Genomic DNA, 23,193 nt, shown 5'->3' on the forward strand with positions numbered 1-23,193 from the left:
GACTGGGTATGTTTGAAGTCAGAATAGAGTAAATGAAATTGGAAACCCTCATTGCTCAACAACGATGACAAAAATGAAGGTTGCAAATACGTGATCATGTTCCACTTCCAGGAGTCTACTCTGTACCTTTCTCCAAATCAGATTACAGACTATATCAAAACATTTCTATGAAGTGTCTCTAATCAAGAATAGCTTAAGTAACTGGGTCATTTTTTTCCCAGGTAATTATTATCAAAATTCAGACTGGAACCCAAGACTCCTAAATCCTGAAATTTACTTCCTTTTACTAAGCTATTCAATCCCCAGTGGAGCCACGGCCGGGTTCATTGTGCAGACTCCCAATTAATCACAGTAGAAAGCACCACTTGCCAAGTGAAAATCCTCGATTTTGAATTCTTAATCCCCCCACCAGCTGAGTTTACCACAAAGACATGAATATATAATTGAGACATAAAGAAAACATGGCACCAAATTAAACTGTCCTAATTTTAAATCAATAAATTCTTTCTCAAATAACACGAAATGAAGATCTCTCAAAAGAAAGGCGAGGAGCTCTAATAACTTTAAAAGCATTTCCTCACTGAGCCCAACTCCAGCAGAAGCCAATTAGAGTCTATATCAACGTTAGACGTAAATTTACCACAGGTTCAGCAAGAACCTAGTTTTAAGATATATTCCAAGTGGTCATACCTTAAAGTCTAAATGAGCCTGAGACATATGTAAAATATGGAGTCTTCTTCCCAGCTGCATATGGGCTCCCTGGAATGTAAAGGAAAGGTTGGCTGTGGGGGACCTCTTCCTAGAGTTGCCATATGTTTTTATTCTTTTTTAGATTTCTTCCATAGAGTGCATGTGTTCACTGGACAGAGACAAAGAGAGGGAGAGAAAGCAAGACACCATCACCTGGGGGGGGATGGTCATGCTGCAATCCCTTCTCCTCCATTCTCCTCTCAAGACTTTGGGCACGCACACACATACACCTGGTGTGTTTTTCAAGCTGCTGGGTCGAGGACTCAAACTGAAGAGTTGGCCATGTGGGATCCAGTGTCCTGACCCCCATGCCACCTCATGTCCAGCTGCCATCTACCTTTAGCAGCATCCTCACACTCCCTGCTATGACAATTATCATGGTAATGGTGTAAAACTGAGTATCAAGTACATTGCTTTCCAGTACACAAAGAAATGCAAAGAGAAAGGATCATTATTGAAATTGCAATGGTAAAACATACAGTTCACTACTTTCAGAATCAGCTTTCCTACCAGAAAGTCTTTGGAAATCTTCCCCTTTCTGTCTTCACCATGCAAGGGACAGAGAACCAGCTGGGATTAGATGTGTCCTTTCCTTCCAATGCCTCTTCCTTCCTCCTAAGGCTTATTGTCCCAAAGGTTGTCTTCTAGTCCATGGACAGCTTTCCAGATATTTGTCCATCACCAAAACAATCTAGCATGTATTTCCTTTAGGAAGTGGCATTTTTGCAGAACATCAAGGAAAACCTAGTCTGTGTTAATGTTATCAAGAAGAGAATGGGCAGGATCTTTCTGCCTTTCGAGTACCTAAGAGTCTTCCTTTAACAGTTATGGCACTGACATCAAGATGCTGCCCTCGGTATCACCATACACATGCTCTGTAGGTGTCACCTGCAGGCACCTTAAGAATATGACAATGACGCTATTTCTCAACATAGTCTAGAATTTGCCAAATTTGTACCAATAGGTCATAGGACCATAAAAGGCCTCATGAAATCCTTAACTGATAATATTTGTGGGCTAGCCCCATAGTTTAGTAGTAAAGAGCCAGATTCCACATGGCTGATTAAATCCTGGCCCCAGTATAGTTTGAAAATCGTGCCAGGCATGTGTACAAGTGAGTTCCCCAAATCCCAACAACATGGAGGAATAGAGGAGAAAGGATTGCAGCATGACCATATCGCATGGGGAGTACTTTCCCCCTCTCTCTTCTTGTCTCTCTTCCTCTAGTAAGTACGCATGCTCTTTGGAAAATTTTTTTTAAAAGTTAAGCTAGAGAATGTTTGCTTCAAGATCAGCTTGGAATGGGAGACTAAAGGATGAATTGATATCTTGGAAATTGCTGCTTATCCAGAATCTGGGGTGTTTTTCCCCCCACAGTAAAATATTTTCCCCCATCATATTGCTCATGTGGAGGCTGCAGAAGGGATTAAGATCCAGAAGAAATCAGAGCCACTTTCCCAGTGTTCTGGTGTTGGAATCAAAGATGTCTCAGGCTCCCTGGGAAAATCCACCTAAGGGATGAGAACTGGGTAGGGCCCTACAGACCTTGCCTTGGTAGCCTAACTGCTTTCAGAAGGTGGGTGAGGGATAGGGAATCAAGGATGGCAAAAACAAAACAAAACAAAACAAAAAACAAAAAAAACAAACGCAAAATCAACAGGACATAAGAAATGGAAAATTATTTGTTGATAACATGTATGTTGATGTGCTTGATTGAGCCAATATACAGTGTATTCTGGATGGAAAATTCATTTTGTATGCTGTAATGATGTATAGTGAATTAATGTAAAAAAAATAAATTTAAAGAAAAGAAAAAAAAAGAAGGTATTGCCTGATTCCTGACCATGCTTGCTATGATGCAGTGAAAGTCACTTGAACCTCCTGCTCCCTGGGAGTCCACCAAGGTGTGAAGGGCTTGGACAGGACACCCTCTGGCCATCCACTGTTCTGACAAGGAAGTACCAGGAGGCAGATGCAAGTTTTCCAAGTTTAGAAAACATGAAGATGCCACCCCAGCCATACCAGAAGGCACAGACAATGACATTATTAAACCAATATGACTCTTACTATAGCATTATGCTGAGGTTTCTTTAGTCTCATACACTCTGCCCTACTTGGCTTAACAAACAGATGACATTCAAGGATTCTACTAAACTGCTGCATCAGTCTAACCTTTCTGACAAATTCTGTCCCTCCACTGTTAGTATCTACTTCAAGAGATTTCAGAACTCACCAGGTAAAACGGAGTTGCCTCATCTGCATGCAGCCTAAATTTTGTAAATCAATTTCAGATAAAATGCCCTACTTCCTTGACATTCTCCAGGGTGCTTCGAGGAGCACTCCAATTTTGTAGTGGAATTTAATTTCCGGACTTTTTCAAAGTTCCGTCAAATTTAGATGCACAGCCTTACGACCACACTGAACGTGCATTTTCATCTATTTCATGAATGGAGCAGGAAGGGGTGAGGTCATCGGAAAAGCAGTTGGGGATGGTGAGTGTGACCGTCTGTCACACAGGACTACTGAAACCTGAAGATGCAGATGTACTTGGAAGGTGACTTTGATCTATTCAGAATTGGGCTGTAAATGCTTTCCTCACCACAGACTCAGCAAGATGTAGCTTGAATGGAAATTGTGGGTGCAAAGGTCTTCGCATCCCTATAGGAGCCTGGTAGTGCCAGGAGGCATGGTGCCTTCTGGGTGATATATCTGGAGAGAGAGAAATCTTTGCTTTCAAAGGATTAGAGAACATTATTCCCTTTGATATTTTGTGTTTCAAATTTCCTTTTGTTCAGGTTCAGGGTGGGGGGAGGATTTATGGGGCGTAGGTGTCTAGGAATTAAAAGTTATTGTTCCTATTCTCTTAATCATAATAATGAGTGTGGCTTGACAAGGTCAATTAATTATTCAGGAGTGGAAACCAACACAATGGTATGTATCAGGTGGGGAGGAGGAGAAAGTTAGGAACAGGGAGACAATGAAAGGGAACTGGAGGACTTGCGTGGCCAAAGCTCTATTGTGTGTAAGTCACCAGCAGGCTGATGTCTCCCCAGCTATCCCCTCTCTCCTTGGAATTCCACTAACACTAGTGAACTGCAACATCCTGGCTTCTTTCCCTCATTTCTGTCCCATTCCATAGGTAGCTGCATTTAGCCCCTTTCACCTGAGCTTCAGCACTGTTTGACTCCAAAGGCAGGTAATTAACTCTCAAACAATAGCAGGGATTTTCAGATTAATTCTGCCCAAGAAGAAATAGGAAAACTCATTTTCAGCAAACAAAAGGGAGGGGGTGATTAGATGCTTCAGTGACAAAAGAGACCTAGATAGGAACTGGAAAACTGATAATGAGGCCAAAAGCTTTTTTTATTAGTAGTACACTAACATCCCTGTTTTCATAACTGTGGTATTCTATTGTTCTCTGTCATGCAAATGTGTCTCTAAGTGAGATTAGCAGGTACACCAGCCAAGGCAGAGGTGTTAAGAAGCTGGTTTTCCATGACTGGATAAGGAGGGCTTCACCTAATGTTTCACAGATGATCATAAACAATTCTGCTAGTCCATCAATCACGTTTTTAGAATAGGACTTTTGAGGTGTCTTCCCAAGATACTGTTAATTTGGTAAATGATTCAGTCCCACTGAGTGTTTTATCCATTCTGTTTTCCAAGATGTGGGAATGATGGTGGCAGGTGTGTGACCATTTCAGAGGTATAGGAAACTTGGTCTGGCAGCAGGAACAAGGGGGTGAAATAGTTAAGATATTCAGCCAGACTCTGGAAGCAGCCTCTTATTAATTACACTCATAAAGCAGAAAACCCTACAGTTAAAAAGATGGAAATCATTACACTAAATTTTAATAAGTCCTAGAGGACTTTCCCCCATTCTGGCCTAAAAGATATTCTGGGTATCTATGTGGACACTCAAGCCCAGGAGTGGTATTTCTTACCTTCCACATGGGAACAGAGCCTTCCTGGCATCTCAAAGTCAAGAAGTCCAAGAACCCAAACTCACTCACTTCCACTGATGAACTTATTTTACCTGGTGACATTTTCTTGTACATATATATATAACATTGAATCACATCTATTTTTACAGTGTATTACATTTCTTTTTCCAGCATGATTACCATGCATATCAGTCAAGACAAAGACATGACTATTCACACATCATCATCAAATAGTTTATCATTTTTTCAGATTATTTATTCTCATTATTTTTTAAACATTCAATCACTGTATATAATTTGACTTGTAAAGAGAATTTACCCAACATGAAATACTTCTCAGACCAGTCTAGTTGAGAATACTGTACATGTTATCATCAACAGGTAATAAACCATTTCTGTGTCCCACTAATCTCATGCCTCTCTATTTGTTCTCTTGCTATTCTTCTCTATATTTTTCCCTTCTCCACTCTCCCCTCCCATTCCACAGGGTCTTCAGCATCCATAACTATTTTCATTGCTTTTATCCCTTCCAATACTTCAATCTCTCCTAGTGATATTTTCTATCAATGGTCTCATCTCTCCCAGGGCTCCAAGATGGAACCACAATGTCCCAATGGATTAATCTCCATTACTTTGGTGTTTAACCCATCCCCAAATTTGGATTATTTTCCTCCCAGTCCTCTTTCAACAACTGTCATTTGGATAAAAGACCACCATATTTTCTTATATAGATCCTTTCTCCAAAATCCTATTCTCCTTCCCACACAACATCTGACCTTTTGAGTCAAGGAAAATCATTTGAGCTTTAACATAGCCTGGTCAGTGAGAGTGACCATTGACAGTGCTATCCAATAGAGCCTTCTACATAGATGTTCTACTCCTACTTAGTCCAACACAGTGGCCACTGGTTGCTTATGGCTATTAAAACACTTAAAATGCAGCTAGATTGACTGAAGAAGTAAATTTTAAATTGTATTCATTTTAACTCATTTAAGTTTAATTTTAGATAGCTTCTGTGGCAAGGAGCTACTTAGCTCAGTTCTGTTATTACCCACCTCCCTTCCTGCTGCCTTCTTCTCCACCTCTTTGCCACACTGCTCCAGGGTTTCCCACCCACCTCAAGGATGGCCCTTGCTCCTGGTGTGTCCAGGAGACTGGCCCCAAGTGATCACCTGAGATTTGTCTCCAGCTCTAAGCCTATTTCTCCTCCCACACTAACCTTGGACAAGATACATCAAAAGTACATTCATTTTCCTGCACTGTATTCCTGGCCAGCAATGCTGAGCTCTCGGTTCTCCAGTTCCTCCTCGGATTCTCATTGTTGGCCAACGTGCTTGGGCAGCCCCCTTCCCATGACAGGCTCTCCCTATGACTTGACCTAACAGTAGCTCTTCCAGCCTCCTCTGCTGCCTGTTGCAGGCAGTCTCCAGCTCAGGCCAGAATGAACCCAGTCCACACTCCAGTCACTGGCCCTGAACTGCAGTCTTGCTGGAAACTACCCCCAGACTCATTCCCCTGGGAAAAACTTAGGAGAATGTAGACAACCCCGAGTGATCTTCCAACACTAAACAAACAGAAACAAAGAGCGCAAGCAGTCCAAGGGTGTCCAGTAGCTAGAAAATAAATAAATAAATAAAGATAAAGTCACTAAGAAAAAAGGAACTGAATGCTTTCCTTTCCCTTTGTCACAAGAGCTATCAGTAAATTAAAAAAAAAAATACCAGAGAACAAAGCATGAAACCTAGGACTTGTCAGCAGAAAAAGAACATCCTGAAAGTGGAAAGGACTGAAGTGGTATTTGCAGCTGAAGCTCTGGAAAACATGGAGCAAGGAGACCCGCCCGCCCCTCTGGTGCTTCTGCTACGGAAAGGGGCAGCTCGGGGAAGGCTGACAGCTGCTCAAATAGCTCTGAAATTGACATGGGTTATTTCTGAATATTATTGTAATATCTGATGAAATCACACAGTCTATAAGGACTCACCTTATGGGTGTTTCCAGGAGTATGTAGATCAGGGAGCCAACCAACAGTATCTATAACCCCAAAGGTAAATTCCCTGAGGAGATGGGTTAAATGCTGTCTAAGTCTGTCTTCCCCACTTGAATGTGAGCTCACTCCTCAAGGGCAGCTATTACTCATCTTTATGTGCTAAGTGCTCATCCAGGGTGCTGGTGACCAGTTGTTTCTCAGTGACCGTTCACTGTGTGAATGAGTGAGGGTGTGAATGAGTGCACGCGCACAGGTCTGAGGGTGAGACTGTCAGGCAGACACAGAATGGCGTCCTGTCTTCAGCAGGAGCTAAACACAAGCCTCTCAACTGCAGAGAAAGAAGATGTACTGCAAGAACTACTGGGATAGATGGAACATTTGATAATAAGGAGAAGATGTAACCCTGGACCTTAAGTGGCTTATACATTACTGCACAAATGCCATTGCCTTTTTTCTGTGTGGCTTATTTATATGTGAAGCTAACAACACATACATAAATACACAAACTCATGGGTGGAATAGAAGTTCAGTTCTTTTTTTGATGCTGCTATTTTTTCTTTACTTTAATCATCAAAATACCATTTTGAAAGCTTAATATGCCGAACTTTCACTCCTGCAGTGTTCTGCTCAGAGCTGAATAGCAACTTCGACAAAATCCAGACTGTCAGCTTCTGCCAGGGAATTAGGGTTTATGTTCAGTATAATAAATGATCCCAAGATAAATATATTTCTCTTTTTTTTAATCCTGGATGGTGGTGTGTCCTCTTCCTAATAAAGAAACAGGGGAGTCTGCCTCTGTTTAGTTTGTCTGATTGCTTTGAAGATGGGAGACAGGTTGGGTCTGAAAAAACTATGGTCCTCTATTCATTAAAGTGTCAATAATACTCAGTCCCGGCATATCGACGGTGGATTAGCTTGGGCTGAGTCTGTGTACAAGACCAATGCCTTCTGTAACCCAGCTTGTTTCCAGATCAATACACCCATCAGCATTCGAAAATTAGCCCAAGATGAGATTCCAATGGTTGGGGTGGTGTGTCACGCTAACGGGGCACCTCTCCAAGTCACCGATGTAAACACCTGGCTGGGGATTAGACATTTTCCATCAGCTTAGATGTGAGTTGCCGACTCCATCCCCTCACCCCTCCCATCACCAGCCCCTTCAAACACCCCACCTTCTCTCTTGGAGCCCATGTAAGATCTATAATTCCAGCCATTTGCTCCAATGAGCTTTTAGTAAATGTTTACTTTGAGTGAAGCATTCTGCCATTTGTTTAGGGCAGGAGTGTGTGTGTGTGTGTGTGTGTGTGTGTGTGTGCGTGCTAGGGTGTGGCTTAAGAAAAAAGTGATAAGACCACAGCTCTGGTTTTCAAGATCTTTAGCATTTTTCACAATTCTTTCTGTTTCCCAGTTCCATAAATATTGTCCTTCCTAAAGCAAATGTCTGTAATAGTTCCTCATCTCTCATTGCCATTATGAGATATTCTGCTCTCAACGGGAAGTGTGTGTTGCAGGGTGGGGGCGGGGCATGAGGGGCAGGAGGAATGGTGCAGATGGTAGACAGTACTGCTGGGGCACTGGCCAAACTCCCTCTGAATTCTGGTTTTCCAGCGTTTATTGGTGGCATACCCACTCACAATAAAACATGTATTTTATATTAGAAACCTACATGCACCAAAACAAGACTCCCGTATAGAGATAGCAACTCAGCTTTCCATAATACAGTTCAACACCTTCTATGTAATTCTATTTCTTTTATCATTTTTTTAAAGAATTACTTAATTTATTATTATTTTTCAATTTGACCAGAGACAGAAAAAAGAGAGAGGGAAAGTAAGAAAGCAAGCTACCAGGTCTGGGACTCAAACCTTGGTCTACCATGTGGAAGCTCAGTGCCCCAATCATGATGCCACCTGTTGCCCTCAATTCTATTTCCTTTAAGAACACTGTATGCACCCAGCAATTTGAAATTTATTCATTTATAGAACCAATAAAATAAAAGGTATTATAGTTTCCTCTAGGGAAGAAAAATGAAGACAAAGTAAAAACTTGAAATGACCACATTTTCTACAGCACGGGAGGTGCCAGGGTTGCCCCCAGTTTGTCTCTGCCCAGAGCTGGCCCACTGTGCCCTTGCTCAAGTGCATCTTGCTCTCTTTCTAGTCACCCTACCTTGCCCTGCACAAATCTGATTACAATCCAAACTTTATCTTCTCCAGCCTTTTTGCAGCAAGCATTCCTGTAGTTCTCCCAGCTCCTTTGAGCACTCCTTCTCAAGCCACCTTCCTTCCCCTTACTGCCCTAGCCAATCCTCACATGGCTCTGCAGGTTTTGCTTGGGCATGCTGGCAAAGAGTGTTGGTGGACGCGGCCTCAAGGAGAAGATGTTCCCCTGGACCTGCCATTGAGCTGGATAGTGGGTATAGCGTCAAAGCAAGGCCATAGGAGAGCAGGCACTCCATTGCTTGCTCAGGGGTTCCAGCTCCTGAGAACAAAATAAGGAAGCTGGGCCACTGGAAAAGGGGCTTAAAAAGTGAAAACATAGCAATATTTCAAATAAGGAAGCAATGAGGAAAAGAAGGAAAAGGAACAAAAAAGAAAGGAAGGGAAAGAAAGAGAAGGAGCCCAATAGCAACGCCTAAGTGGAATTTCTACGTGCTGGGTTCTTTTTGAAGAGTTTTGTACATAAATGTATGGGAAATTCAATCCCTACCCCAGCTCTTCAAGTTGACCCATCTTTACTGAAAAGGACCAATGAGGAACGGCGATGACCTGATCAAGGTCTTGCAGGAAGAAAGCAGCTGACGCTAACTCTAAGCTCTTCCTCACTAACTAGAAATTTGTCCCCAGGGTTAAGTGTTGTCTGGATGCCCCAGACCAGTTCTGCTTTAGGGGAAGAGGTAAACGCCATTCCCAGGTTCTGAGAAACAGATAGAACAGAACCAAGAGAAATGCAAACAATAGAATAAGCAAACACATGAGGCCTCACAATCTGGGGATAGAGGAACCATAAGATGAGTAAGCAAGGTGAGGTCCAACCAAAACATTGACGAGACACGGATACCTGGGGAGATGCGGTATCAGGAATTGGGCTCAGGATGGGAGAGGGCAAAGTCCAGCTGGAAACAGCAGGGAGTTTGTGAAGGATGTGTTAGGGATAAGGGCCCAGAGCAGCCTGCTTGGCTCAGCTTTCTCTGAAGGCTGGGCTAAGGTATGCCATAGGTATAGTACCAGAAGAGCATTCAAAAGCTGATCCTGGGTCAGCTGGTGCCATGGCGCTTAAGGCGGCTGGGTCTCAAATGATCAGTTTCATGGTTGGAGTCCCAGATGCAGGGGCTTGTAAACCATTCCAGGTGCATGTGTGTATTCCTCTTAGGTGCTGTTCCTCTTAAGTTCCACTTAGGTGTGGCTATTGGGATCCTTCTCTTTTTTCCTCTTCCTTTCTTTTTTGTTCCTTTCCCTTCTCCTTTCCCTCATTCCTTCATTATTTGAAATATTGCTATGTTTTCACTTTTTAAGCACCTTTTCCAGTGGCTCAGCTTCCTTATTTTGTTCTCAGGAGCTGGAGCCCCTGAGCAAGCAACAGAGTGCCTGCTCTCCTATGGTCTTGCTTTGACTCTATATCCCCCATCCAGAGGAATGGAGGAGACAGGATTGAGGCCTGGCCATGCCCCCTTGGAAGGTGCTTTCTCATTCCCCTACTTCCCTATTCCCCACTTTGTCTTTCTCCAGCAAGCAAGCTTGGAGTTGGAGAGAACAAAAAAAAAAAGAGAAAAAAGAAAAACAAACAAACAAAAAAAACAGAGTAAAAAATGCCAAGGAAAGTAGTAATGAAAAGATCGTTTTCTGAGAATATGTATTACTGAGATGAAAGTGAAAGGAAAAATCCTAACCCCACTCAATGGGAAAATTATTGGAAGCGTCAGCTTTAGAGTGCAAAATGGCAACCAGAAAGATGACCTGGGCAGACAGAACAAACAGACGTCACCCCTGTTGAGCATCACAGGGAAGTCCTCAGTGCAGGCTTTCCCAGCCACCTGCCGAGCCCCACCTACCTTGTACAATGAGGTGGACCCGGGAGGTCTTCGGGTGGTTGTCTGTCTGCACGGAGCAGGTGTACGGGCCCTCATCATACACATCCACATTCTGGATCTCGATGCTGTACTGGGTTTGAGTGTTGCTCAGGAGGACCACACGGGGATCCAGGCACCACTTGTCATTCCCAGCATAGAGGATGGTGCTGCGGTTTAGCCAGGCCACCCGGGTGACCCGGTTGTCAATTGTGCACCTGAAAAGGAAGATCAGGCAGGTAAATCCAAGGACCAGAGAAAACAGGAGCCTCAGAATTGAGTCTGCAGTGCTGTGCTTTGTCTTTCTTGTCTTTTGACAATACATGTAGATTTCCTGTGCTTGGTTTGTCACAAGTGGAACTTTCCAGAAACCCAGCAGGAGAGGCCTAAAGCATATTGGCTTGCTCAGACTTCTGTATTCTGTGCAGTTCAGGTTTCTGAATCCACCCAAGTAATGGCACCCTTTCTCAGGCATAACCTGGAGGCATCCTACAGCCCAGAACACCTGACCCTTTGAGCACTACCAATACTCCTTTGGCTCAAGGAGTCCCACGATGTGAATGAGACCCCCAGGTGACAGTCTAGGTGTGCTAAGCATCCCATGTCACTCGATAGGTTAAACAACCCTAAGAAGAATGTTCATTGTTAAGAGGAATTGAGGACCCAAAATGTGAATTCTCTAAGCTACACAGTTAATATGCGCTAGATCCGAGACCCAGGTTTTAACTACTAGACATCATTCCTTCCCTCTCAGAATAGCAAATTCTGACAGAAGGCTTCTGAAGTCAACACTAAATACGGACTACCACCATTGCTGTTTATCTTCATTCCACCCAGGGGCAGAAATGTTCAATTACTGCTAGACTAAAGGCATTTTCCACAATCTCAAAATTGTTTGCACATATAAAAATAGATTATCTTTCTTTTATTTTTGCATCTGGAGTCCCCAAATTGTAGAAGCTTCTTTTTCTTTTCTACACTTTGCAATTTCCCAGCGCCTCTCACCAAGTCCTCATCACATCTGTCCATATTCATTTCCCTCTCTAGCGACACCAACGATGTTCTGTGGCCTTAGGCTAAATTCACAGTGTCCTGATCCTAACTATAATGATGGAAATAGCAACATAGCATGGTATGTATAATGATGCTTCAAATTTACACATTCTTTTGCAGTGTACAAAGCACTTTTACATTTGCATTGTCTCATTTGATTCTTGCAGCAAATCTGTGAGATAGATGCTTTCACTCACTCTCTACTTTTCTTTTCAAAGACTGTTGTCATAGGGTGCGTGTACTTGCAGGAGACCAAGACATAGAGAGGCAAAGTGAGAAATCATCCCCCAGGAGGGAGGGCCACACCACAACCTCTTGTCCTTCATTGTCCTCTTGGGATTTGGGGCACATACATATGCACCCAATGTGTGTTACAAGCAACTAGGACCAGGACTCAAAACATGCAGTCATGTAGGCTCCAGTGCCTTAACCACTGCACCATCCACTGGTCCCCCATTCTTTACTGTTAAGGTCAGGACTTGAGGGACCAGCAGATGGCATAATGGCTATGTCGCTGGACTTCCACATAGTTGACCATGGTTTGAGTCCCAGAACTGGAGGCTTAAAATTCATGCCAGGGTGTGTGTGTGTGCATGCCAAAGATCCCAAGAGAACAATGAAAGAGAAGAGGTTGCAACATGGCCATCTCCCTGGGGGCTCATTTCTAGCTTTCTGTCTCTCAGGCAAGTGCATGCACTCTATAGCGAAAATCTCTCTCAAAATGTTTTTATAAAAATTTTAAAAAGATCAGGACTTGAGGGTTTCCAGTTGTCTAGTGAGCTGCCTAATGTGAGAGAGTGACGGAGTAGAGGGATCTGATTACTCAGCCAGGTCTTCTAATTCCTGGTCTCGCATTCACTTCAGAATGTGCAAAGGCAAATTTTTCAGTGGGGCAGGTGATTGCTTCTATTGAATTCTGAAGATGGCCTGTGACCATAAAACCTCAGAGTTGCTACTAAGCATAGCAGCTTCCCCAGGACCCCAGAAGGAGGAGACAACCTATTTGATCCATCCCTTCTGCTTCATTTGTGCAACTATTGCACAACCATTGTAGGGCCACTCGGGCACAGGTGGACATCTTGCTGAGCACTCCCATGTAGAAAACTGCCCAACTTAAAACACTCTTGCTCTGGTGTCCAGCAAGCTGTGTGCTATTTACTGCATTTTCTGGCAATGCAGGGGAGATGCAGGTTCTCTCTAGCTTCGTTCTGACACATGGCATGGAAATGATGGAAGACCTCACTAGGAAAAATCAGGGGACTGTCCCCCAGAGAAAGTGCAGATCTTACACCAGAATCACAGAAGAGGTTTGCTGGCCTTGGTCTCATCCCCTACCATATGGATTTGGAAACTTTGGGAATCCAGAAATGAAAATTCATAATAATATCCCAGTGGGTCATGTACACACAGTTTGAAAACTATCGGCGTAGAGGAGTGTGCCCAGGACCCCCTTCATCATTTGTGAGGACTAGTGTAAAATGAAAACACAAAGGTCTCTGTTCAAGAATCAATATGAATTTCAAGATGCTGAAAGACACTAAACTGAGTGTTGGTCCCTATGCCAATAAGCACAGCTATGCAGCCTGCCCTGAATGTATCATAGACGTCCCTGTGCTTGTAATCCCCGGAGAGCCTGCTAAAATACATTCTAACTCAGTAGCTCAAGACTACTGAGACTGCATTTTTAGAGAAGCCCATATATGCCTCTGGCAATTAAAAAGAAAAGCAAACTTTATTTGGTCATTGGACATGAACCCAAACAGGTGTTTGAAATAAAAATAGAGCACACTGTGGGTTTACTCAGGTGATACCAATGTCAATGGCCCCAGGGCCATGCCTCTCTATATCTGCAGGTGCATCAGATACACATTAGTGCTTGCAAAGCACTGAGCCGGCACCTCATTGTGCAAAGTGGGGTCAGCAAACCAGGCATCACTGGGAGAGTGGAGCAGGCAGGACCTCAGGCCCCATGGCAGAGACAATGAATTGGAATCTGCACATCAGTCAGCTCTCTAGTTGAGTCTAATGCACGTGAAGTTTGGACTGGTCTCAGGTGTCCTCCACGCCTTGCCTCCGATGGCGATAATCATGTCCAGAATGCACCCTGAGAGTGAGTGGGGTGGAGAAGCACAGCCAATGGAGGAACTGCCAGCTGCTAAACCTTCCACATGCTGCTTTCAGGGCAACCATCTTTATTTTTTTATTATTATTATATTTTTTTGCTATAGGGCGTGTTGCTCGCCAGACAGACAGAGAGAGACAGAGAGACAGAAAGAGAGAAATCACCCCCCAGAGGGGATGGCCACGCCGCAATCCCTTCTCCTCCATTCTCCTCTCAGGATCTTGGGCACGCACGTACATGCGCCCAGCATGAGTTTATGTCACCAGGTCCGGGACACAAACTGCGGTCAACTACATGGGAGTCCAGCGACAGCCATTACACTAACTGATGGTCCCCTAGGGCAACCATCTTCATCTTGGGCTGCCTTGCACAGGGACTGAAATTCCTCAAGGGCCACCTGCTCCAGTTTGCCCTGGACATCGTCTGTATTCATAAATTTCAGGGTGGCCACAGATTTGACCTTTGCTTAGGTCCAAGCAGGGAACTGATAAAATTCACATTCATGGTCAATGTTCATTGAACACTTGTCACTGTATGCTAGGTACTACGCAAGCCCACAACACACACCATTTTATCACCTCAAAACCTGGCTGGGTTCAGTTACTCTCGCCAATTTATGGGTTCCCTTGCCTTTATTTGTCAGAGGGCATATGCGCTTGTCAGAAAGAAAGAGACAGAGACAGAGAGAGGGGAAGCACACCCTAATGGGGCAGAGCCACACAGCAATGCTTTTTCTTCCATTTCTCCATCCTGCCAGGATTTCAAACACACATGCACATGTGCCTGATGTGTCTCTCAAGCCACAGGGCTGGGAATCAAACCACAGTCAGCCAAATGGAACCCAACTCCCAGTGCACTGCACTTAAGCACTGTGCTACCAGGAAGGGTCACTACTATCAGCTTAAAGAAGAAATTGACTAAGGCTGAGACACTAGCCACAGGGAGACTAAGGTCGCACTGATGTCCAACTGCAGAACCAGGATGAAAACATAGCTTTGTGGAGCATTTTTAGTCTTGTTTCAAATTCAGGAGGACATCTAAATCAGTGGTTTTCAAGCTCAACATGTGTCTTTTTCTTTTTTTTAAAAGAGAGATTTTTGATATAGGCCGCATACCCTTGTCAGAGACAGAGGGAGACATAAAGACAGAAAGCAAGAAGTCACCTCCCAGGGGTATGGCCTTGCTGTGATCCTTTCTCCTCCATTTTCCCCTCAGGATTTTGGGCACACACATGCACACACCCAGTATGAGATTCAACCTGCCAGGCCCGGAGACTCACAATGTAGTCAACTACGTGGGAGCCCAGCGACGTAACCATTACGCCATCTGCTGATCCCTCAACATACCTTTTAATCACCTAGAAAACAGGTCAACACAGAGCTCACTGAGCCCCACCCCAGCGTTTCTGGTTTGGTAGGTCTGAGCAGGGCCTGAGAATCTGCCTTTCTGGTACACTCCCAGCTGAGGCTCCCACTGCTCTGGAGCCCACACTTTCAGAACCGTTGCTCTAGACATCTGGTCTCTGGAGAGAGGAGGACAGCAGAGTGAGTGGACGGAAAATGACCCCTGTCTGCCCTCTTCCCCTACAGAAAGGGCTAGCTGGATGCCAGTATGTTTTGGGAAGCCAGTGAAGAGTCCCAGTGATTCCCACCAGCAGCTGCAGCGTGACCAGGCACCAGGTGAGTGGCCACAGGAATGGTGACCGACAGACTCCAAAATGTGCCCAGCATGAGTTTATGTCACCAGGTCCGGGACACAAACTGCGGTCAACTACATGGGAGTCCAGCGACAGCCATTACACTAACTGATGGTCCCCTAGGGCAACCATCTTCATCTTGGGCTGCCTTGCACAGGGACTGAAATTCCTCAAGGGCCACCTGCTCCAGTTTGCCCTGGACATCGTCTGTATTCATAAATTTCAGGGTGGCCACAGATTTGACCTTTGCTTAGGTCCAAGCAGGGAACTGATAAAATTCACATTCATGGTCAATGTTCATTGAACACTTGTCACTGTATGCTAGGTACTACGCAAGCCCACAACACACACCATTTTATCACCTCAAAACCTGGCTGGGTTCAGTTACTCTCGCCAATTTATGGGTTCCCTTGCCTTTATTTGTCAGAGGGCATATGCGCTTGTCAGAGGGCATATGCGCTTGTCAGAAAGAAAGATCAGGATTTCAAACACACAGAAGCACACCCTAATGGGGCAGAGCCACACAGCAATGCTTTTTCTTCCATTTCTCCATCCTGTCAGGATTTCAAACACACATGCACATGTGCCTGATGTGTCTCTCAAGCCACAGGGCTGGGAATCAAACCACAGTCAGCCAAATGGAACCCAACTCCCAGTGCACTGCACTTAAGCACTGTGCTACCAGGAAGGGTCACTACTATCAGCTTAAAGAAGAAATTGACTAAGGCTGAGACACTAGCCACAGGGAGACTAAGGTCGCACTGATGTCCAACTGCAGAACCAGGATGAAAACATAGCTTTGTGGAGCATTTTTAGTCTTGTTTCAAATTCAGGAGGACATCTAAATCAGTGGTTTTCAAGCTCAACATGTGTCTTTTTCTTTTTTTTAAAAGAGAGATTTTTGATATAGGCCGCATACCCTTGTCAGAGACAGAGGGAGACATAAAGACAGAAAGCAAGAAGTCACCTCCCAGGGGTATGGCCTTGCTGTGATCCTTTCTCCTCCATTTTCCCCTCAGGATTTTGGGCACACACATGCACACACCCAGTATGAGATTCAACCTGCCAGGCCCGGAGACTCACAATGTAGTCAACTACGTGGGAGCCCAGCGACGTAACCATTACGCCATCTGCTGATCCCTCAACATACCTTTTAATCACCTAGAAAACAGGTCAACACAGAGCTCACTGAGCCCCACCCCAGCGTTTCTGGTTTGGTAGGTCTGAGCAGGGCCTGAGAATCTGCCTTTCTGGTACACTCCCAGCTGAGGCTCCCACTGCTCTGGAGCCCACACTTTCAGAACCGTTGCTCTAGACATCTGGTCTCTGGAGAGAGGAGGACAGCAGAGTGAGTGGACGGAAAATGACCCCTGTCTGCCCTCTTCCCCTACAGAAAGGGCTAGCTGGATGCCAGTATGTTTTGGGAAGCCAGTGAAGAGTCCCAGTGATTCCCACCAGCAGCTGCAGCGTGACCAGGCACCAGGTGAGTGGCCACAGGAATGGTGACCGACAGACTCCAAACTGTTGTAATTGTTTCTGATGCCCACCACGGGGCATCTTGCAACCTCACGATGAATATGAGAGGACTGTCCTGGGCTTCCTGTGAGCATGTAATTATTGAAAACTGACTGCGATGGAAGTCGTCCCACCGCGTGATCCCGCAGTGAGAGCGCGAGGATGCCCAACTGCAGATGCAGACACTCCTAACACAGCCAACTCCTCTCATGGTTATGCGGCCCCTGAGATACCGCACTCTGGAAAGCTGGCATAGCTCCAGCTGCGGTTTTGGGCACATCCAAGGTCATGTTTAGATGTCCAAACTGTCACTGCTAGATATCAGTCTTGCTGAGTCCCCACGGAATTAACACTGGCTTCTGTAGAGATGGATCACAGAGGTAACTCGGCAGCCAACTCCTGTCACCTCCGCATACCTGCCCCCATCTATCTGTCTCATTTATCCGCTCTCCTCAACGATGCAGAGGAGACGTTTCTCCTAGGTTAGAACAAAGGGAAAATGAGCAAAACTGCTCCCAGCCAGCACAGGTGCTTTGGTTGGTGGGGAGCAGGTAGAAGTTTGGGGGTGGGAAATTCAGTTTGTAGGATCTTTCCTTTCAAAGATGGCCCTTGACATGATTCTTCTACAAAATGACTCCGAAACACTCCGTGGTAGTTCGCCTCCCTCAGGAAGGTGATTAACAAATAGTGGTTAACTAGGGACCACACTCGGCTTGCCCTGACGAGTTCAGGGAAGCATTGCTTGGTGATAGCCACTTGTCATATAGGGACAGTCACATGTCAGCATTCCAGGGAAGGGGTGGGGGGCTAGAAGGGTGGACAGTGCCCTTCCAGACCAGACCCTGAAGCCTCTCACTTTTGCCCACAGTCATGAGCTACAGCAACCTCCTACCCAGCATCCTTCCCACCTACCGCCACACACACCAGGAGCAGAGTAACTACTTTGGTGCACTTCAGCGAGGACAGCCTCCCCCTCCACCTTGAACCCTGCTTCCCGGTTACCCCCATGCGCCAGCCCTCTGGCCAGCAGCTTTCAGCCTTGAGTGTTCTGTGGATGATTTTCCAATCACCATCAGTCCTGTCCTTCCCTTCCGTATGTGGCCCCCCTGGACAGCCCGTGGCCTATCCAGTCCTATTGTGACCTAGACCTTCATCCAGCAGGATGAAGACACAGAGAGAGGAAGTCTTGGAAGAACATTGGTTTACCGGTTCCGTGCTGGGTCCCAGTTCCTTTCTTAGTCTGTGTGTCTGTTTGCTCCTGGTTCCTTTTCAGAGAAGTTTCTTCTTATAGAGAATAGGCCTGCTTCACCCAAACACAGATGACCAATGGTGCCCTGCCCTGCTGACAGTCAATGCATGCTCTTTGATAACGAACAGCCCCACGTGTAGTCAGCCCAAAGAGGACGCAGCCACGTGCTCACACGCGAACCGGTGCGAGGAGCATGTGGTAGAGGGAGCTGCCACACCTGTGACTCCTTCCAGCTGCACCTCTTATTCTGAAGCTCTAAGAACACAGCCTGTGCATAGTGGTTTTATTACATGTGTTGCATTTACACGTGGAGGAATAGAAAAAGCTGATGAAGCAAGACCAGGATGTGTGTTGCAGAAATAAAACCATAAAAGTATGAACCCCTAGACACTTTTGAGTTTAGGATGAGAGAAGAAAGAGATAAAAAAAATGAGAATTGGAAGAAAATGAGAGCAAAAGTGTTTGTCTGGAACCTTAAAACAGGTAAAGAAACTGTTGAAATAAAGAGAAGGATTAAAGAGAAAAAAGAAAGAAAAATCCAGGTGTGGCCTTTCTTAAGCACACCTGCCTAAAGATCTGAGGACAATAAGGGATCCAGCCAGGGTGCAAGCCAACCATCCCTCCTTTTAAAAGGTCCCTTAACAGCTTCTCAAAGGCAGCATGTCTGAAGCAATGCCTGAGACCACAGCAAAATAAGTGCTTCCACCCTTCACAGCACCTGGTCACAATCACCTCTTATCGCACAGAAACGCTCCAGCCGCCCCTAAGTTTTGTTCCTCTGAGCTTCTGGCTTGTGCCCCGCCCTTCCTTCAAGCTCCCAGCAGAGCATGATATGAATGCTCAGGAATCCCGATGCCGGGCTGTGTGGAGTTGGTATGTGCATCTCTCCTCTCTGTCTCTGTAAGACTGTTTTCTGGGGGACACCAACGAAGGAGCAGACCAGGGAGCTTCATCCCTTATACACTGAAAATTCAGGTATCAGAGACCATTTTGGTTCTTCATTTTTAGAGAAGGCTTCACCGTGAAGTTGCTAATTCTGACTCTACTGGAAATTTTTTAGAGTCTAAACTCAAGTTGCTATTTACAAAACCGATTTGGGTCATACAGAGATAAAGCCACAGCGCCTACGCTTAGTTCCCACTAGTTTCACGTCTCCCAACCATTATTATTTTGTTTCGTATAAGAAACCAAATGTGTGGTATGAAATCTTCCCCAGATTGAAAAGTAATGAAAAGGTTGCCCATGCCTGGGTAGGAGCTTATGATGGAGGTCAGAGACTACTGGAGAAAACAAAACGAAATGACAAGCGGCTGCACACACTGAGTCCCACGCTGCAGGTAGACAGCTGTCGTCAAGGGAGGGTCAGGAAGAGAAAGGAGGGCAGGCTCTGAGGTCAGACTGCCCCTCTTGCCTCTCAGGTCTGGGCTAGGTTATCTCACTTCACTGAGTTTCATTTAAGTCCTTGGCAGAACAAAATAACCTATCCTCCTGCACAGAGTTAATGAGAAGATGAAATGGAATCATGCATCTCCTACATCATGCATTGCTTTGATGCAGGAGAAGCTCAACAAACAATACAATCATATAACCTATTATACGCACTGCCTTCTCATCCGGGTGTACATGCGCATTATACCGCTGATTCAACTGTAAGTTTTTTCTTTTTTTAGAGGTTTTTGCTATAGGGTGTGTGTGCTTGCCAGAATGAGAGAGACAGAGAGACAGGAGAAATCACCCCCCGGGGGGATGGCCATGTTGCAATCCCTTCTCCTTCATTCTCCTCTTGGGATCTCGGGCACGCATGCACACGCGTCCGGCTTGAGTTTTAAGCCACCAAGTCCGGGACTCGAACTGCGGTCGACTACATGGGAGTCCAGCGACATAGCCATTACGCTAACTGCTGGTCCCTCAACTGTAAGTTCTTGAAAGTCAAGGACTATGCCTTATTTTCTCTTGTGCCCCTACAGAACACGATACAGACCATGAAGTTAGCACATAATAAATATCTGTCGACTGATTAATTATTTGATAAAAATCTCCCATTTTTACCAACTCCTGAAAGGTAAAAGGCCATGGGGTTTGTGTCTAAGCAAGGACCAGGTTCTGATGATAATTACTCTACATGTTCCCACCAACCTCACTGACAAACACAACTTCACACACCTCCCCACACACCTGGTCAGTTTTCAGGCAAAATGAGAGCAAAGGAAGTGGTCCCCTTCCACTTCTCTAACATTACGGAGATAAATCATGATGGTTTGGCTTTGTGAACCTGCAGCAAGGTTTTCTATAAGCTCATCTATCCATCTGCCCTTGCTGTCCAAGTCAAAGTAGCCTCATCTAAAAACCTACTCTGAGGTAGATGGCACACGGCGTTGCCGAAGCAAACGGCACATTTTGATTTGTACCAGGGACAGAATCCTGTACTCGTGCAAATGTGGAAAGAGACTAGGGTGTGCTCAGAAGGTCCTGTCCCGTCTGTCAGCCAGAACTCCCACGGCACTTCGTTACTGCATAACTGCATTGTATCCATGCAGCAAGGAAGGACTCTACACTCCAGTGCAAGACACTCTGGACAGTGTGGGGGCATCTTCATCACAGTACAGGACCCCATGCAAAGCGGGGCAGCCTGGGACTGGCAAGTGGCATGGTGGCTAAGACGCTGGACTTCCACATGGCCAACCGTGGTTCTGGTTCCAGACTGTACAGTTTGCTTTCTCACTTTCCCTTCCTCTTTCTCTGGTCAAATTAAAAAATAATAACACATTTAAATATTAAATAATTCTTTAAAAATAAAAATAAAAAAAGCAAGCCAGCCTATTTCCCTAGATGATCAAAGTTAGGAAGCTGGGATATTCTTCTTTCCACCTCTCTCCATAGCATACGCAAAATATACCAAACATAGAGGGTCTCTGGAATACCCTGATGACATTGACTGTTCCTAAGAGGGAACCAAGTGTTGGGAGAAAATTCCCATGAAAATTCCCCATGGGCTCCCCCTGCCATGTGACCTTGGGCTCCAGATAGGGATTCCTACAAAGATCCACATCACCCCCTCTACTGGTTAACTCTATGTGTCAACTTGACTGGGTTACAGAGGTGCCCAGAATTACAAAGCATTATTACTGGGTGTTTCTATGAGGGCACTTCTGGAAGAGATTGCCATTTGATCCAGTCAACTGAGAGAGAAAAAGCCTCCTTTGCCACCATGAGTGGGCATCGTCCCATCCTCTGAGGATCTTAATAGAGGAGAAAGGTACAGAAGGGGAAATCATCTCTCTCTCTACATTCAAGCCAGGATATTGTCTTCCTCTCCTTGGACACTGACTACCCTGATGTGCAGGCCTTTGAGACCTTTGGACTAGGATGAAAACTTATGCCATAGGTATGAGCAAATTCTCACGATTACCTTCTCTCTCGTCCCTGCTGGCTCTGGGTCTCTGGAGAACCCTGACTAACCCACCCACCTGCCTGCCTTACATTACTTCAGGATGATATGCACTGAGTGCTTCTCACTGTCACCTGAATACACTACCCGTATTTGGGATTCAGTGATGTGATACTTGACTTGGAATGCTTCTCCTTGTTGGTTGTTGAAAAAATCCTATTCCCCTACCAAGGCCACGCTGAAATACTATTTCATACCCCAACTACCTTTGCTCTGCGAAGTTTAGTGCATTCTCCTGAGCAAACCTGGCCATCCTACAAGGGACCGACAGCTGTGTGTCCATGCTCCACCCTTCATGTTGGTGGAGCTCTGGGAAGGCAGGAAGGATGCAATATTTGTTTTCTCATCCAAGGACCCCACGCGTGGACTCCTGGTTGCACTCAGTGTTACTTGGGTCCTGCTGACTTTAGGTGCTGTTGAGGGTGGAAGGAGCTTGCTAAACAGAGAATGGAAGATGGAGCATTTCAGGCCAAAGGATGAGCAAGAGCACTGCATAGAGGATCTAGCGGAAAGATTGTGGACTGACTCGGAGATCGTGTCAATAGGCTCCCCTCCCCCAGGATTCCTGTTGGGTTCAGCCAGTGGGAAACGGTAGCAGAAGTGGGTGCAGCGGAAGGAGAGAGAGTGTGTGGGTATGTCCCTCAGTCAGAGATCGCAGGCCCTGGCCTGTGGCCCTCTCCACACAGCCCTCTGTCCTTGGTGGACTCGTGACCTCCTGCTCCCCACCCCTTTATGCTGAGAGGTGTTAACGATGCACTCCTGTTACCAGCCCCTGGGACTGCCTTATCCTCTGGTTTTCCCAGACCTCTGCTGTACCTCTGTAATTCCCACTTTATTAAACTCCTCGAATTACCCAAGGTGAGCCTGCCACCTTTGCCCTGCGGGAAGCCGAGCCATTGCAGGTAGGTAGTGTATCACACTATGTGAAAGGAGTTTCACTGCATCCTGACGACAAAGAGCAGCCAGAGAACCAAATAAAGAAAAGGCTACCCCAAAGGATCCCCAGTGGTTCAAGGTGGCACCAAACTTGAGCTTGCCTCCGTCTTTTCCAGCAGGTGGCCGTCCCTGGAAGGGAAGGGGCTAGGAAGAAGAAAGGGCGTGCCAGGAAACGAACCCAGATGTAGTCCTTGCACCTCTGCTTTGACTCGGGTTTTGTTCTACTAGTGGAACATGCTAAGCCCACATCTGACATGAGGTGTCTTTTGGTCCCTGGACAGGTGAGGCCTGGCCTGGCGGGCTATTTATGTACAGCACGCTAGTTGTCCAAACCAGACACTTGCACCGTGACATTGGGCAAACTGGGGTGCATGGTAGATCCTGGGATCTTGTTCCATAGCAGAAAAGGGCTGGCAACACCCCGCTC

The 23,193-nt window shown here is 45.6% G+C and overlaps 1 protein-coding gene across 4 annotated transcripts in view; it reads right to left on the reverse strand.

The window, feature by feature from the left end:
* Positions 1-23,193, reverse strand: part of NTM (neurotrimin) — a 1,082,935-nt gene that overhangs the window by 211,677 nt on the left and 848,065 nt on the right. For all 4 annotated transcript variants that reach the window (XM_006150634.3, XM_006150631.3, XM_006150632.3 and 1 more), the window contains one exon: positions 10,733-10,965. In XM_006150634.3, the coding sequence (XP_006150696.1) occupies positions 10,733-10,965 (233 nt within the window). The remainder of the gene's footprint in view (positions 1-10,732; positions 10,966-23,193) is intronic.

The sequence above is a fragment of the Tupaia chinensis genome, unplaced genomic scaffold (genome assembly GCF_000334495.1).
Source record: "Tupaia chinensis unplaced genomic scaffold, TupChi_1.0 Scaffold000292_1, whole genome shotgun sequence".
NCBI classification, from domain to species: Eukaryota; Metazoa; Chordata; class Mammalia; order Scandentia; family Tupaiidae; genus Tupaia; species Tupaia belangeri.